Below are 13,188 nucleotides of genomic sequence, written 5' to 3'. Positions count from 1 at the left end.
AGACTAGTCACCTAGTAGGAGCGGAAGCCTCCGCTTCCAGTAGCCAAAGAATAGGGGATTACCCCACCGGAAAAGTCACTAAGATCAACTTTCCCAACTATTCCGGTGGAGATCCCATTCCTTGGATCTTCCGAGCATAAAGATATTTTGAATACCATGAAATTCCCACACACCAGCGTGTCTCCATCACCTCCATTCATCTAGAAGGAGACGTGATTCTATGGCTCCAATGGTATCGCCGGAATCATCCCCAGGTAATGTGGGCAAAGTTCATTGAAGCTTTGTGCATCCGCTTTGGGCTGACAGCGTTCGTAGACTACGACGAGCTGATCACCCGGTTGAAGCAGACTGGAACGGTAGCAAAGTACCAGCTCGAGTTCGAGCGGATGGCGACCAAGGTACACGGCTGGCCGGAGAAGGCATTAGTAGGATGTTTTGTGGGAGGTCTCAGAGAGGATATCCGTTTGGAGGTGAGGGCTCTCCGTCCGACGACTGTCATGGCTATAGTGGGACTAGCTCGCCTGCAAGAAGAAAGAATCAACAACCTTCGTCGAGCTAGCAAACCGACCTACCCGATTTTGAGGACTCCTCCACGGGTCGATCAGTAGCCCATGAAACCGGATAGTGATCATCAGAAGCCCATACTGCCCCGGCCCACTATGCCTTTCAAACGTCTTTCATGGGTTGAGATGCAAGCCCGACGCGAGAAAGGCCTTTGTTAAAACTGTGATGAAAAGTTTGGACCGGGCCATAAATGCTGGGTCCAGCGAGTGTTTCTCCTACAAAGAGAGGAAGAGCCGGAAGAGACAGACCTAGAGCACTTAACTGACTATGAACTGATCCCAGACAAGTCAGAACTTGACGGGACCGAGATCTCCTTACACGCCCTCATGGGCCTCAACTCTCTTCAGTCCATGCACGTAGAAGGAAGATTGATGGGCCGAACTGTGATGATTTTGATTAACAGTGGCTCTACCCTAAATTTCATCACTTGTCGTTTGGCTAAGCAGCTAGGTATGACCACACAACCCACTCCTCTCTTTTCAATCCATGTGGCTAATGGGAGTCAGATGTCGTGTAATGGTGTATGTAAGAAGGAGAAAATCCTCATACAAGGCCATAATTTTGTGGTGGATCTCCACCCATTGGATTTCTCAAGGGCTGATATTATTTTGGGGGTTCATTGGTTAAGTGGCATGGGCCCTGCTCTATGTGATTGGGCCAAAATGACAATGGATTTTCACCAGGATGGCTAGTCTTGTCATTTACAAGGGGTGCGGCCCCCTGGTCCACAAAGTGACACTTTAGCCTCCATGATACGGGCATCCAAGGATGTCGGCCAACCCATATTTATGCACTTAGGCATTCGGCCCACAGTCCCAACTCTGGACAACCGGGGTTGTGTTCACCCCACTAAAGCCCAACACCGGGCCCTACAGTCGATACTCGATCAGTTTGGTGATGTATTTGAGGAGATGAACCAATTACCTCCACCCCGAGCTCGTGATCATCAAATACCTCTCTTACCTGATTCTAATCCGGCCAATGTGAGGCCATATAGATACCCTTACTTTTAGAAGCTAGAAATTGAGAAGGCAGTGAGAGAACTATTGAAAAAGGGCATATACAGACCAGAACCAGCCTTTTTAATCTCCTGTACTCTTAGTAAAGAAGAAGGACGGTAGTTGGTGCTTTTGCGTAGATTACTGGGCCTTAAATCAGATTACTGTGAAGGACAAGTTTCCTATACCCCTCATTGACGAACTACTGGATGAGTTAGGAGAGGCACGGGTGTTCTCCAAATTAGACCTACGGTCCGGGTATCATCAGATTCGGGTCCACCAGGCTAACAACCACAAGACGACCTTTAGGACCCACGATGGCCATTATGAGTTCTTGGTTATGCCTTTTGGACTCATAAACACCCCCTCCACCTTTCAGGCCCTCATGAATGACATCTTCAGGCCATTTCTAAGGTAATTTATTCTGGTGTTTTTTTATGATATTCTTGTGTACAGCAGGGATTGGGACACACATATGGAACATCTAAAACTCACCCTCGCAACTCTAAAGGGGCACCAGTTACATGCCAAAATGGCAAAGTGTTCCTTTGGGCAAGGACAAATTCAGTACTTAGGCCATGTGGTTGCAACGGGTCGGGTCATGGCAGACCCAGAAAAGGTAGACGCCATTCAGAAGTGGCCCAAGCCCACTACTGTAAGAGCTCTGCGGGGCTTTCTTGGGCTTACCGGATATTATAGGCGCTTCATTAAGGGGTATGGGCTTTATGGCCGCCCCACTAACGCGTCATTAAAGAAAGATTCCTTCAATTGGACTGATGAAGCCCAACGGGCTTTTGAAGACTTGAAGACAGCAGTTTCCAGCCCTCCAATCCTCACTCTTCCAGACTTCTCTCAGCCCTTTGAAATAGAATGCGATGCATCGGGTGTAGGAGTAGGGCCGTCTTGATGCAGAAAGGGCAGCCCATTACTTATTTCAGCAAGGCCCTCTCAGCAACTCACCAAAGTCAGTCCACATATGTCAAAGAAATGATGGTTGTGGTAATGGCAGTGCAAAAGTGGCGTGCATACCTATTGGGACGCCAATTTGTTATTAGGACAGACCAACGAATTTTGAAGTACATAGCAGAGCAAAGGGTGCACACCCCGGAGCAGCAAAAATGGCTTAGTAAACTGATGGGCTTTGACTACCTCATAGAATATAAGCCGGGGCCCGCCAACAGAGTAGTTGATGCCTTGTCATGAGTAGAAGAGTTAGCCCATCTGATCTTTTCTTTAGGGGTTGGTTTGCTGTTGCCCAGAATTCGGCCCACAAAGCTGAACTGCTAAGGTTGTTTCATGACTCCGCCTTGGGAGGGCATTCAGGGGTGCTATAGACCATAAAGAGGCTCGGCAGCCACTATCATTGGGAAGGAATGCGTAAGGATGTATTACAATATGTATCTGAATGTCAAACCTACCAACAGTAGAAATACTCATCACGGTCTCCCGTTGGCCTTCTACAACCTCTCAAGATTCCATATCAGGTGTGGGAAGACCTTTCCATGGACTTCATCACGGGTCTTCCTCGTTCTGCAAGAAAGGAGGTTATTGTTAGACAGTTGTATGCCCTTAGCTCCAATCAGAATAATGTACATTATGAATTTATTGTAAATGAATAAAGTACATATTTGATTCATGTTCCTGTGGTGTGTTTTTGTGTAATACCCTTAAATTGGACACTTATGAGACTCGTGTTAGTTTAGAATGTTCACAACCGTTGGGTAAGTCTGGGAGATTTATCCTGCCAAGGCTGACACTGGTATGCTGCCAAATGTTGGGGTGGCCTGTCTCAACCGCCAGGGTGAGACCCAAGGCACATGCAGTGTAGGATTAATTGAGTCTTTGAACCGAACCAGATTTCTAGTATTGCCCTGGACCTTGGAGATGATGGGCAAAACTGAAAAGCTACACCTGACCCCTAGACTCAATTATGATACTGCACTAGGTGTTGGATTGGGCTGTCTTTGATATGCCAATCAGTGAGATCCTTAACGGGGGTCAAAACCTGGGTATGTTGGGACAGTCCAAGAATTCATCCGAGTGGGTGATCATAGTGACAGGATCAGCCCCTATGTCGGACAAAGGTAATGATCGGGGATGCACTCTCTCTAATGGAAACCAAGACTACCGGCAGCTGATTTCAATCGTTGAAATTTTGTTTTGCAAAATATATTTATATACTGATATACATATATATATTACGGTTTATAAACGTTTGCAAAAGGTTTTAATTTCTGGGATCCATATGAGCAGAGAGTGCAACACTATTCCTTGTAGCCGAGGGAGAGGTCCTCTCTTGTCGGACAGTGTTTGATCATTATGGGCTGAGAGGTTAAGTGTAAGACCATTGAGGGTAATACCTGATGGGCTAATCTTGCATCTGCCCACAGTCCCTGGGTGTTACAAAGTGGCTTGGCCCAAGGACCACTTAGGGTAAGTGTTGGGCCCATTAGGAGCCCATGTGATGGGCTTTAGGGGGTGCACTGTCCATAACAGTGTATTCGGCCAGGCCTTGTAACAAAGGCTGGGCTGAACCCATGTGGTTGATGTGTAGATCAATGTTTGGGTCACGCGTCATACAAGGAAGCCCAACTGGGCAGCAGTTTGGAAGGCTAAGTGAGCACATGTCCTTAATGGGCCTAAAGCCCACTTCGAACTGGGCTGATTTGATCAGTTAAAAGAGGGGCGAATTCTGATATTAGATTAGCTGATTTAGAAATTTCCTAATGGGATTAGGAAAAGGCTGATCTAATCTGCAGATAAGATAAGGGTTTACCCTTATCACTTAAAGGGAATTCTGATCCAAATATGATTTGGATCAGCAACTCCTAATGGGATTAGGAGTTGATCCCTTTAAGCTTATAAAAGGAGGAGAGGTAGGCAGCCTTTAGACACACAAGAGACAACTGAATCCATACTGTCTTTAGAGCTGAAATCATAGAAGAAAGAATTCAGCAACCCTGTGAAATTCTTTCTTGTCACCTCCTTCCTACCGCCGCCATACCTGCCAGTTCGATCTCCTGTTTCTAGTGGGAGTGATCAAGATTGGATCTTGATATCAGTTCTTTGTGAAAGGACTGATTGGAAGCTGTGTTCACATGCCGTCCAGCTTATTCTTGCGAAGGATTAGGTTCTTTTGAAGGACACTGCCGATTCTGCTCCATCCTGCATTGCGCCATCTTCAGTGGGAGCAGTCTTTGGATCCTTCCTTGGGCGTGAACACCTCCATTGGGAGATAATATTTCTCCGTATCAGGTATAACCTTCTCCTACTGCTTCTGTTCAGATTTGGTTCGGTTCTTGGTTCAAGATTGATCCTTGAAAAATATGGTTTTTTCTAAAATAGGGAATTCGATTCCCAGTGGAGATGGGAGAAATTTTTGAAATTCGCCCATTCTATTCCGCAAGATCCGGGCATCCATACGATGGATCTCCCATTCCTTCAGTTATCATGGTAGTGGTTGACCGTCTCACCAAGTACAGCCATTTCTTTGCATTACCTCACCCTTACACCACAGCGATGGTGGCCGACATCTTCATCCGGGATGTCGCCAAGCTGCATGGAACCCCAAGATCCATTGTCTCAAATCGGGACCCTGCTTTCCTGAGTTCATTCTAGAAGGAATATTTTTGGTTGTAAAGAACCCAACTGCACCCCTCCACGAGTTATCACCCGCAGACTAATGGGCAGACCGAAGTTATTAATCGTTGCTTGGAAGCCTACCTTAGATGTTTCGTAGGGGAAAAGCCGCAACAGTGGGCTTACTGGCTTCCGTGGGCAGAATACTGGTACAATTCGACCTATCAGCCGGCTGCTAGACTCCTCCCATATTACCTTATGAATATGGGTCATCCAAGGTGGCAGAAGTAGAGACCCGTCTAATTGCAAGAGACAAGATTCTTAGATTGCTTGAGTCCAACTTGACAAAAGCCCAACAGCGAATGAAGGCCCGCTATGACACTCACCACCGCCCGTTAGAATTTCAGGTGGGTGACTTCGTTTACCTTAAGCTCCAACCTTACCGCCAGATCTCAGTGCTAAGACGAGCTTGGCACAAGTTAGCACCCAGGTATTATGGGCCTTATAAGGTTCTGGAGAGAGTGGACCCTGTTGCTTATCGGTTGGACCTCCCTGCAACCTCAAAGCTTCATCCAGTGTTTCACATCTCACTTCTTAAGAAGGCGATGGGAAATCATACACCTGTCTCACCCAACTTACCCCAATTCACTGAAGAAGGGGACATTGACACGAAGCCTATCAGAATTGTGGATTTCCGTTGGGTTCAATGAGGTGGTTAGGTTGTGCCAGAAGCCAAGGTAGAATGGGTTGGGCTTCCTCCAGATGATGCCACTTGGGAACCTTATCTTAGGCTGAATGAGAGGTTTCCAAACCTAGACCTTGAGGGCAAGGTCAATGCTAAGGGGGGAGGAAATGTTGGGACCCAAACACTCCCTCCGAACCCAACTATAGGTGTGGAATAGGCCACCACCGAGCAGCATTTCACCAGAAGACAGAGAGGCTAACATGACACGCGGTAGAGCCTTCCAAAGTTAGTTACACTGCCACCAGAAGATATTCTCTTCATGATTGCATAAATGTAGTAGGTCGTCTATATAAGGCCTTGATCATGTGATAAGTGAAATGAATGAATATCCCTTTCATCTCTCTCTCTGTGTCATCTTCTTCCTCCCTTTTCCCCCCTTCCCTACCATCTTTTGTTTTAGGAGGTTAAGCCACCCTCGAAAGGGCTTCCGAGGTGAGTAGTAACTCATCAAAAGGTCAAGGATGTTATTTGTGAGTACTGCAAGAAGCCAAGACACACTAAAGAAAGGTTCTAGAAGATCAATCATCATCTAAAGCCAGAGAAGTACAAAACCGGAAAGAAGGGCAATGCTCACTTGGCTACAGTTGGTAATGATGCTCAGCCTTCGAATGTGCTTAACTCCTCTGATGTGATGGACAAACTCAGGAATATATTGTTGCAACTAGAGAAGGGTGATACATCCTCCTCATCTGGTTCTAGACTTAGTAATCCATCTAGTTCATATGCCAAGACAAGTACTACATTTGCTTGTTCCACCTCCTTTAGCCCATGGATTGTAGACTCTGGAGCCAATGCCCATATGACTGGTATGCCTTCACATTTTACCTCATATAAGTTAACAGGGAAGGGCAAGATTACTGTTGCTGATGGATCTCAGACCCCAATCTTGGGTCAGGGTGAAATCATAATCACTAATAACCTTTCTCTTGACTTTGTTCTACATGTGCCCCAGCTACAAAAAAATTTATTGTCTGTTAGTTCTCTAACAAAATCCCACAGTTGCTCAGTGACCCTTTTTTCCAACCATTGTATTTTTCAGGACCTGAGCACGGGGAAGACGATCGGAAGTGGGCATGAAGTGGATGGAGTTTACCTCCTAGATGGACCTTCAGAGCATGGATTGTCAAGCTAGACTATGTCTTGTTCCAATGAGAAAATGAGTCTTTTGAAATTATGGCATTGTCGCCTTGGTCATATGTCTTCAATTCTATCAAGTTTTTGTTTCCAAACTTATTTGATTCTATGTCCAAATTGAATTTTGAATGTGAAGTTTGTCATTTATCCAAACAATGTAGAAACACATATTTTGCAAGCAGTAAAAGAAGTAATGTTGCTTTCCACTTGATCCATACTGATGTTTGGGGCCCATATATTGTCCCTTGTATGCGGGGGTACAGATATTTCATTCTCTTCGTTGATGACTACAGTCCGTATACGTGGCTTTATTTGATGAAAAGTAGAGATGAAGTTCCTATGATTGTTCAAAACTTCATGAATATGGTCGAGACACAATTTGAGAAAAGAGTTAAGATAATAAGATCTGACGATGCCAAGGAATACTTTGAACATCACTTGCATAGATTTCTTAAAGACAGGGGCACTATTCACCAAAGTTCATGTAGTCATACTCCACAACAAAATGGGGTGGTTGAAAGAAAAAATAGGCATGTGGTTGAAGTTGCTCGAGGCTTATTGTTCCAACTCGTTTCTAGGGTGATACAGTTGAGATAGTTGTATATCTCATTAATAGACTCCCACCAAGGGTCCTTAACCTTCATTCTCCTCATCAACTACTCTTCCCTAATAAACCTCCTTTTAATCTACCGCTTAAGGTCTTTGGTTGTGTTTGTTTTGTTCATGATATGAGTCCTTCCCGACGCAAGTTCGATCCTAAATCAGTTAAGTGTGTATTCCTTGGTTACTCTCCAGTTCAGAAAGGTTATAGATGCTTCGATGCTCTCTCTGGCAAGAGATATGTCTCTAAGGATGTTACCTTTTTGGAATCATCTTCCTTTTTCCAATCACCCCATCCTTCTCTTCAAGGGGAGAATGCAAGTGAAGATCAGACTCCCTTCTGCCTTCCTGTTCCTACCTCTATTCCTCCCTCTCTTCCTACCTCTATTCCTTCTCCTCCTCCTCCTCCTCCTGGGTATCGACCTCGGTCCTGGCAGCAGTTTTTCATTAGGCGCAATAAGAGGGTGGCTCCTGAAGCTGAATGCCCATCACAATCTAATTCCCCAAACTCAAGTAATTTTGAACCTCTTGACAATCTTATTATTGATTATGACCTTAATCTTCCTATTGCCATTCGAAAAGGGAACAAGACATGTAGCAAGTATCCTATCACTAACTATGTGTCTTATGATGCTCTTTCACCTTCCTATTGTGCCTATATTTCTGCTATCTCTTCGGTTTCCATCCCTCGTAGTGTTGCAAACGCAATGCAATGTCCCACTGGAAGGAAGCTATGAACCAAGAAATTGAGGCCCTAATAAAGAATCAGACTTGGGAGAGGTTGTTCCTTGCCCCAAAGATAAGATTCCTGTTGGGTATAAGTGGGTTTATACTGTTAAGTACAAGGCAGATGGCTCAATTGAAAGATACAAAGCTCAGCTTGTAGCCAAAGGATACACTCAGACTTATGGCATTGATTATTTGAAAGCCTTTGCTCCAGTTAAGAAAATGAACTCTATTCGTGTGATCATGTCCCTTGCCGCTCATTACTCATGGCCTTTATATCAAATGGATGTAAAGAACGCCTTCCTTAATGGGGACTTACAAGAGGAAGTGTACATGGACTTACCACCTAGGGTAAGTTTTCCTAACAGTGATGGAAAAGTGTGCCGCTTGAAGAAATCATTGTATGGGCTAAACAATCTCCATGAGCATGGTTTGACAGGTTCAGGAATGCCAACTTAAAGATTGGTTTTTCTCAATCTCAAGCTGACCACACCTTATTTATTAGAAGAGTTGATGGTAGAGTAACAATGTTGATAGTATATGTTGATGACATTGTTGTGACAAATGATGATATCATAGGTTTTTTTTTATTGGAAACAGTAACTTTCATTAATTCTTTAAGAAACTTAGTACAACTGTCACCTTCAAAAAGCAAGGTGACCCCTCCACAGATTACAAACAGGCCCAAAAAAGGTTTTTCCTACTAACTCCTTGCTTTGCTAAAGTATCAGCCATTGCATTGGCTGATCTCCTACTCCATTTAAACCTGACTTCAAGCTCCCTTGTTAGTTGCATGATCTCCCTTACAGGTCATTTAAGGGACCGCAGTTGTTTGTTTGCATCCAACCTATTACCAATTTCGAGTCTCCCTCCACTTCCAACTGCTGGAAACCCAACTGTTTAGCCAGCTTGAGCCCTTGTAGGAGTGCCAAAACTTCTTCTCTAAGAGAGTCCCCAATCCTATCGGGCCAAAATAAAGGGCCAGGACATTTCCTCCCCCATCTCTAAAGACACCCCCAATTCCAAAGGGGTCGGGATTACCTATAGAACTGCCATCAAAGTTTAACTTAACATCCAAAGATAACAGAGCGACCAGTCCTCTTGAATAGCTAAAGAGGGGTAGGAAGAAGCTGCTACCGCACTCCACCCTCTAATTAAGTCATCCATGGAGAAGTTCTTGAACAGATCCAGCGATTTCGACCAATGTACAATCTTGATGGTGATCCCTTCTATGACTTCATGTGCTGATATCATAGGTATCTCTCAGTTAAAGTCATTCCTTGCTTCTGAATTTGAAATTAAGGACCTTGGTGATCTCCGATACTTTCTTGGCATTGAAGTTGCAAGATCCAAGAAGGGGATTTTTCTGTCACAAAGGAAATATGTATTTGATTTGCTTCATGAGGTTGGAAAATTAGGGTGTAAGCCTGTAGAAACTCCAATTGATCCCAACCACAAGTTGAACTCTACCGAAGGAGAAGTTCTTCCAGATAGGGGGGTATATCAGAGATTGGCGAGACGCTTTCTGTATCTTTGTTTGACTAGACCTGACATTTCCTATGTTGTTGGAGTGGTTAGCCAATATATGCATGAACCCAGGACATCTCATATGCAGGCAGTTAATAGAATTTTAGCCTACCTGAAAGGATGCCCTGGAAAAGAGATGTTGTATTCCAACCACAGCCATTTAAAGATTAAGGCTTACACAGATGCTGATTGGGCAGGGTCCATCAATGATAGAAGATCTACATCCGGTTATTGTGCCTCAGTTGGAGGCAATGTGGTTTCCTAGAGAAGTAAGAAACAATCTGTGATTGCTCGTTCTAGTGTTGAGGCAAAGTACAAAGCAATGGCTCATGGAGTGTCTAAACTACTCTGGTTGAAGACCTTATTGACTAAGATGGGCAACCAAGCAAATGTTCCAATGAGACTATTGTGACAATCAAGCAGCCATAAATATTGCTCACAATCCTGTCCAACATGATCGTACATATTGAGGTGGATAGACACTTTATTAGAGAAAGAATTGCTGTCGAAGAGATTTGCCTTCCTTTTGTAAGGTCAGAAGACCAACTAGCTGATTGCCTCACTAAAGTTGTTCACCATCCAAAGTTTGCTAAGAACCTTGCCAAACTGGGCATGATTGGCATAAGCTCAACTTGAGGGGGAGTGTTGAGAATGGTTAGATAGGGATGTTTTTGGTTTTTTTTCTCCTTTCTTATACTCTCTCAGTATTTGGGCACCCATATAGGGGCCTTCTTGTAATTATTATTTCTCAAATTATAAAGTAATCTTTTGAGGGTGTGAATAGTGAATAACACACACCTCTCAACACTTGCTCTCTTCTTCCTCTTCTTCTCTTCTCCTCTTTTCTTCTTCCTCTCTCTTGAAACCCTAGTTTCTGCAAATTTTGTTTCCCCATTCCATTTCAATATTCACCATTCTTGTAGAGTTGATCTGGACATTTTGGGAAGGATCCACACTTGCACTAGACCATACCGATTTTGGACTTGTTTCCCCAACCAGATTTTCCGATGAAGTATATTGATTCCCCTGTGTTTCCTTCATCTAGACACCCTACTCTTGATTCCAATGAAATATATTTCCTTTTCTTCTTGATTCCAAGTAGTTCACTGCTATGATTGGATTGGATTGTTCATACCAATCCTTGTTTGAAGCCGCTCTCCCACTTCCCCTTCTACTTTTTTGAAAGGAAGCTCCTGCGTTACTCTCACCCCTTCAAATTTTGCTTGTCACCTTCACCACCAGAACTAGTTCCGAATTGGGTACAACTCTGTCCAAGGAGAAGAGAGAGCCTAGTTGAAAGTCATCATCTTGGTCGAAGAAGACTTGGGTTGTATGTGTACCTCAACACTGTCGATGCTAGACTTGTCCTTAGAAATGCTTTCTTCTTCAGAATCACCGTAGTTAATCGATGTTCCATCCTCTTCATCATTCCTCAGATTTCTTTATTTCTTGAATAGCGAGGGCTGGGTTTGTCTTGGTGAGAAGAGTGATGCTTAACCCGTTGCAGCTACCTTGAAGCCACCCCCTGCAATCTATTCGAAATCAAGGGGGACGATGATGGACCGTTCTTAATGTCCCCCATTGACCCCCCACCCCAACACCACATGTAATGTTAAAGTGATCGTATGAGGTGGGATTAAAGTTGGTTCGACCATGTGACCCACCCCTGGTTTTGTGCCTTTCCCCCTCTTTTATGACACTCATAACTAATAGTAAATAAAACCTAAAGGTCACTACCATGGATGGACCTCAACAGAAGTAAAAATACAAAATGCCCTTGATGCCTCAAAATACTCAACCCAACCTTAAACCCAACCATTTGGGATTGGATACACAAATCTTGTCCCACAACTGTGCTCTATCAAGAGCCATGTTTCTATCAATTCATGTCTTTAAATCATTTTTTTACCACTTCAGATCATGTATTCTTTGCTCTTCCTCTCTTTTTTGTGATAATAAATAGAAAATAAAATTTATAAAAAGAGAAAAAGAAGTACATCATAGGGAGTGATAAGGAATCAGCAGTCATACAAACAAAGAGTACCAAACAAAAGCATCAAAAGTACAATATATCAACCCACTACACCCAATTCTCTGCTCGTCCTCTTACCATTTCACAGCTTTCTACTTGCACCAATTCACTCATCACTAATGCAGTCTTTGTTCATGCACATGATTAAACCATCCTGTATATATATATATATACAGGATTGTTGGAACGAAACTTCCATAGAGAGTGATGTGGCAGACCAAGTGAATCCCTTTACATTACCACCTTATCTGCAATTGCAAAGTGATAATGCAACCATATTCTATTCACCTCCAAAAAAAGAAAAAATAAATGTTTGTTCATGTATGCATGTGCATGACAATATGTATAAAACATAAGGTTTGAGGAACTTGAAGATAATTGGAATCAAACTATATTCTTTAGTAACAACTATGATTTCACACATTCTAAGCAAAGACAACTTCTACATAATTACCCAATCACAATGGCTGCATTAGGATAAGCATTACAGTTCTTTGAAATCAAACTTTTCTCATGTGTAACTGCTTTCAGGTTGGTTATCCACTAGGACTTTAAAAGTAAAACCTACAATCTCATTGGAGACTCAAGTAAAATAACCTACTTCCTAAAAGGGTGCAAGTCTGGCAGCATTCACTCTAGATTTGAATAAGAATTTACTTCCTCTAATGTTTTTAACAACCAAATACCAACAAATTAATTTTCTCCAAAATAACTGATTATCACAGTATTTTATGTCCAACCACAATATTAGGAGTGCAAGTCAGGTACCCAACTTTAAGAATTTACACAGCATTGGGCATAGACCAATTCAAATTTTAGAAAATGCTCAACTTAAGCCCACCCAAGTTGCAGCCATCCAACATATCAGAAGAATAGAACAAAATTTATAAATGATAGAATACCATGTGAAACACCAGCAGATAGCATCCGATCTATATTGTCTATACGCCGTTGTATCGATTTTAAAAGTGAATTCAATGAGGAAACTCTCTTACGAACGCCAACAATTTTGGATGCATGCTTCATGATGAATGGCAAAGGTGCATCTTCTAATAGCCGATCAAGCTCTACAAAAGTAAACAATGAAATCTTAAGTTAAGGCACAACCTACACTTTGGGAACGAGTAATATAATAAGACATTGAAAAATGCAATACAATCTAAGTTATATTTCATATAGGATAAAAGCAGAATGTTACACAGACCCACATAGCCTACATTCATTCACTAGTAGGGTAGATAGTTCCAAAGTTTCTTGTATTCCATCCTATACCATGTTCCAAA

At 43.0% G+C, this 13,188-nt stretch overlaps 1 protein-coding gene across 10 annotated transcripts in view; it reads right to left on the bottom strand.

The window, feature by feature from the left end:
* LOC104589915 (SNARE-associated protein-like protein) overlaps positions 1–13,188 on the bottom strand; it is a 51,191-nt gene that overhangs the window by 28,486 nt on the left and 9,517 nt on the right. For 4 of the 10 annotated variants that reach the window (XM_088891815.1, XM_010248390.3, XM_010248392.3 and 1 more), the window contains exon 2: positions 12,808–12,972. In XM_088891815.1, the coding sequence (XP_088747941.1) occupies positions 12,808–12,972 (165 nt within the window). Of the gene's footprint in view, positions 1–2,980; positions 3,093–11,983; positions 12,154–12,807; positions 12,973–13,188 lie in introns of all 10 variants that reach the window. The other 6 variants (XM_088891816.1, XM_088891817.1, XM_088891818.1 and 3 more) reach the window with 2 other exon arrangements.

This window comes from Nelumbo nucifera, chromosome 7 (genome assembly GCF_055504915.1).
Source record: "Nelumbo nucifera cultivar China Antique chromosome 7, China Antique-T2T, whole genome shotgun sequence".
NCBI lineage: Eukaryota > Viridiplantae > Streptophyta > Magnoliopsida > Proteales > Nelumbonaceae > Nelumbo > Nelumbo nucifera.
This window is presented reverse-complemented; position numbering and strand designations above follow the sequence as displayed.